The sequence below is a fragment of the Berghia stephanieae genome, chromosome 5 (assembly GCF_034508935.2).
Source record: "Berghia stephanieae isolate SIO BIC M18660-M18661 chromosome 5, UCSD_Bste_1.3, whole genome shotgun sequence".
Taxonomy (NCBI): domain Eukaryota; kingdom Metazoa; phylum Mollusca; class Gastropoda; order Nudibranchia; family Aeolidiidae; genus Berghia; species Berghia stephanieae.
The window spans coordinates 47,613,117-47,618,116 of NC_088364.1; the positions used below are offsets into that span (position 1 = coordinate 47,613,117).

General features: G+C 35.4%; 1 protein-coding gene across 2 annotated transcripts in view; it reads left to right on the forward strand.

The window, feature by feature from the left end:
• Window positions 1-5,000, forward strand: part of LOC144973063 (high-affinity choline transporter 1-like) — a 28,506-nt gene that overhangs the window by 15,188 nt on the left and 8,318 nt on the right. For both annotated transcript variants that reach the window (XM_078915044.1, XM_078915045.1), the window contains exon 5: window positions 3,798-3,946. In XM_078915044.1, the coding sequence (XP_078771170.1) occupies window positions 3,798-3,946 (149 nt within the window). The remainder of the gene's footprint in view (window positions 1-3,797; window positions 3,947-5,000) is intronic.

A 5,000-nucleotide genomic window follows, 5' to 3' on the forward strand; every position in this document is an offset into this window, starting at 1 on the left:
CAGTAAAGTAAACTTTTTAAAAAATGTCCACAATGGGATCGAACCCAATACTTTCAAGGTTAGAGTCTGACAGCTTATCCACTGCTCTACGGAGCCACGTGACTGTTCATAACATTTAATAAGGTCTTTCTAAAACCTTATTTTACCTTCAATGCAACTTCTATTTTCTGGTTTTAAATTTCGTTTTTTAGATTATTATTATTATTATTATTATTATTATTATTATTATTATTATTATTATTATTATTATTATTATTATTATTATTATTATTATTATTATTATTATTATTATTATTTTAATTTATTACCAAAGAAGTTAAACCTGGGTATTATCCACCCGAAACCATCACATTGAAAGCATCAAAGGGACAATAATAATACTTGATGTCATAAATAGATGAAAACTGTTGAAAACAGTGTTGATCTGAAATCCTTAAAGTTATTAAGTGAATACATTATTTCGAATGCAACGATTTGTGTAAAAACGCCAAACTGACAACTTTTAACAGTGTCGAAATTGATTGTTTTTGAGAGTATTAGTGTCATCGGTACATATTTTATGATATCTGTTTGACTCAACGGACTTTTAAACTGACTTTAAATTATAAAAGGAAATCAACAAGATATGAAGTGAGTAGAAAAGTGCCAGAAGACAATAGAGAATAAAATTTTTTTCGCGGCGGTGGTGGGGTTTGAACCTGCGACCTTATTGGTACGACACCTCCGCCTGGCAGATGAGAGCGTGGCTCTACCGTCTGAGCTATCCACAAACACAAAATATTCGTATCAAACCCAAGTCATATTTCTAAAGCCTTCTCTCACCCACTACTGGAGATCGCCGGCTCGTTCGCGCGCCACCATCGCGAAGTTTTTGACCAGCAGTTAAGCTTAATAGTCAATATTCTCAACACAAACACATAACATAGAAACGATTGAGACATTGAGTATGCTCCGGTATATGGGGTGAATTTTTTAATTCAGAAAAGTGAGTGGAGCAGGCACTTATGTTGGTAACAACAAGATATGAAGTGAGTAGAAAAGTGCCAGAAGACAATAGAGAATTAAAAAAATTTTCGCGGCGGTGGTGGGGTTTGAACCTGCGACCTTATTGGTACGACAACTCCGCCTGGCAGATGAGAGCGTGGCTCTACCGTCTGAGCTATCCACGAACACAAAATATTCGTATCAAACAAATTTTATTATTCTCTATTGTCTTCTGGCACTTTTCTACTCACTTCATATCTTGTTGTTACCAACATTAAAAAATTCACCCCATATACCGGAGCATACTCAATGTCTCAATCGTTTCTATGTTATGTGTTTGTGTTGAGAATATTGACTATTAAGCTTAACTGCTGGTCAAAAACTTCGCGATGGTGGCGCGCGAACGAGCCGGCGATCTCCAGTAGTGGGTGAGAGAAGGCTTTAGAAATATGACTTGGGTTTGATACGAATATTTTGTGTTCGTGGATAGCTCAGACGGTAGAGCCACGCTCTCATCTGCCAGGCGGAGTTGTCGTACCAATAAGGTCGCAGGTTCAAACCCCACCACCGCCGCGAAAATTTTTTTATTCTCTATTGTCTTCTGGCACTTTTCTACTCACTTCATATCTTGTTGTTATCAACATAAGTGCCTGCTCCACTCACTTTTCTGAATTAAAAAATTCACCCCATATACCGGAGCATACTCAATGTCTCAATCGTTTCTATGTTATGTGTTTGTGTTGAGAATATTGACTATTAAGCTTAACTGCTGGTCAAAAACTTCGCGATGGTGGCGCGCGAACGAGCCGGCGATCTCCAGTAGTGGGTGAGAGAAGGCTTTAGAAATATGACTTGGGTTTGATACGAATATTTTGTGTTCGTGGATAGCTCAGACGGTAGAGCCACGCTCTCATCTGCCAGGCGGAGTTGTCGTACCAATAAGGTCGCAGGTTCACACCCCACCACCGCCGCGAAAAATTTTTTATTCTCTATTGTCTTCTGGCACTTTTCTACTCACTTCATATCTTGTTGTTACCAACATAAGTGCCTGCTCCACTCACTTTTCTGAATTAAAAGGAAATCAAGTTATCTGTTTATCTATCTGTAAAAATACATTTCTAATTTTCAAATATTTCAGTAGAGTTGTGCACCGTATAATTTTTTTTATTGACTCAAATGGCACAATGTTCTCCACACGGTTATATTTTTTAAAGAAAGGATAACAGTAATGTTTCATTATACTATGAACTTTGTGCATTTATGATTCATTCGATCATGAACAATTTTCAATAACTTCAGTATTCTATGATAGTAAATTTGACTTTACCTTGTTGTATTGATATATTTTTCCTTTACATTCAAAAATGGGTAAAACTGTCTGTGAATGATACAATACAATCCATCTATATGATATTTTGTAATTATAAACTATCGTATAAGGCATTTCAATGATAATTCCTTTATTCAGCCTTTAATAATATCAGATAAGTACCTACGACACTAACGGTTGAAGGATTGTGTTACGCGAGGCTACGTGGTCGAGTGTTATGATACTTGCCTTCGGAGCGGAAGGCACAAAGTTCGAGTCCCACCGAACGGCGCCCAGTTGAGTCCATGGAAAAGGCTCTTTACTCACATTCCATCACCGCACTCAAATGCTAATCAAGTACTTGGCCCTTAACAGCGTTGTCTATGTCGGAAAAAATGTAACATCGTCTAACAGGCTTCATGTCTCGTTCTACATGTTAAGTGTTGCTGTTGGCCACGGACCCCTTTAAAGCGTTTTTGAGCACGTTAAGTGGAATTTGCGCCATATAAAAAGCTAAAAAAGCTCAAACGCTCGTCTGCTGAAATAGAGATATTTCACACATCGTCTTAACAGCGATATTATGCTGGGGTAACTTGGATGCTTGTATTTGCAGTAAAAAGAATTCTGGATATAAGCAAATAATGCTGCTTGACGCTTGAAAAAAAATAACAAAAATAGTCAAATGGAATGAAGTTTCAATATAATTAACGGAGGCATGTGATATGGACGTCTCGGTTTTTCCCTTTGTCAGCAAATCACGATGGATTAAAAAACTCAAGACAAATGAGAGATAAGCGAATAGATAAAACAACCACGAGTTTTGTTGACAAAGGGGAAACCCGACACGTCCACATCATTTGTCTTTGTTAATTAATTTGAACCTTCCGTTCCATTTGACTACAAGAAATTCCGCATAAAGTCAATACTGTTAAAGTGAACTTCTACTTAAACTTAACACCTCTCGTTGATACCATATTTTCTATTCTTTATCTGCGTTCCATTGATAAAGGATAGAGTCAACCTTGATTTAAGTCAACCAAATTTTCTGGTCTGGTGGTGTTGAATTTATCACGATTCCACGGTCTTTTAGTTATATCAGTAAACAAAAAAAAAGACTTGAATTGAGGTTATATGTTCCTTGAGGGCAATGGAAAAAGTTTCTGAAATCGACATAAAAGGTCGTTGGTTTTAACCAGTAAACTGCCGTCCCCTGGAAATACATGTATTTAAAAAATTTGCCAGAAACCTCGTCATTCAAATATAGATCGATTTAAATGATTCTCACCTTGGTGAAACCTCTCAAACCCGGGACTTCACGCGGAGACCCAGGTTTTGATGGAGGGAGATATCATCCCATGGCATTTGCCTTCTTTGAATGCAGATCAAACCTCGGATTCTTACTTCTTGTGTTACATAAAGTAAAGTAATATTATTCAAATTTTGTTTAGTTTTTAGGGGTTTTTAAAAAAATTTTATTTTCGTGTTTTTTTTCTTTCTTTTTCAGGAGCAACTGTTGCGATTATTCTAGATATAAACTCAACCATTTCTATCATTCTATCGGCCTCTGTCGCCATTATCTATACATGTTTTGGGGGCCTCTACTCTGTGGCATACACTGACGTCATTCAACTCTGCTTCATCGGAATTGGAATTGTAAGGCGATATTATTTGATTTTTACACTCTTGCATTTTGGAATTCCGAACTTGTTGCAAACTGCTGCACGATCTTTCGAGTGCGCGTTGGAAACAAAGTTTGAATTCCGAAACGAAAGAGTGTAAGAAATCTATTATTCTACCCCTCAATCGATTATGATTTTGTCATCCTTAAATAAACGGCAGTTTCAAAAATAGTTAAATGATATTCATTTAAAAAAATCTAATTTTAGTGAAGCTTAAAATTTGGTAATCCCACACTATTATTGTAAATTGGATATCATTACATGTTATTATTTAGGAAGAGGGGTAGAATAAAGTATAGAGTTTGTTTATTTCTGTCGCATGCTCAAGTATACTAGAAATTGTATTTATCTCATTTTTTACTTTATATTTATTACTGGTAAGTTTTTGATCCTCTGTATCATTTTTCATTACAAATTATGAAAGCTGCATCAAAATAAATAAAAGATATATTCATTCTTTTTTTTGGACATCTTTCTTTAAAAAACACAAAGTTTAATAACTATAACAATTTAATTCTTAGAGTTTTTTTTTTACAGAATGAGCCTCATGATGCAAATGAAATCCAATAGATTTCACATGGTGTCTGTATTCTGAAATTGTAGATTTAGAAAAATGTCATAGATATGGATAGATTCCAAATCGACAGTTTTCAGCTCACCATTAAAATCACCATTAACGTGACGATCATTGGTACTTTTGAGTAAGAACAGTTTAGATAAAATTTTGTACAATTTTCAAGGAGGGTTTTGTATTCCCTATTTCATGGCTGGTCTTATTTGAGACATTCATTGTTTTTCTCCATCCCAATATTGATAAGGATTCGCCATCTTTACAGGAAGAGGAAAGCAGTTTATAATAATGTATAGTTACTAATCCTTGTGCCTAAGATATTGGACAATTTCAGATACTTTATTTTAGTAATTACGTGATTCCAAATTTGATCAATTGAAGCCTATTTGTTTTTACCTGAATAAATTACTAACGTTAGGACGCTCGATTCTGAAATGCATTTTACTATTTGCAGTGT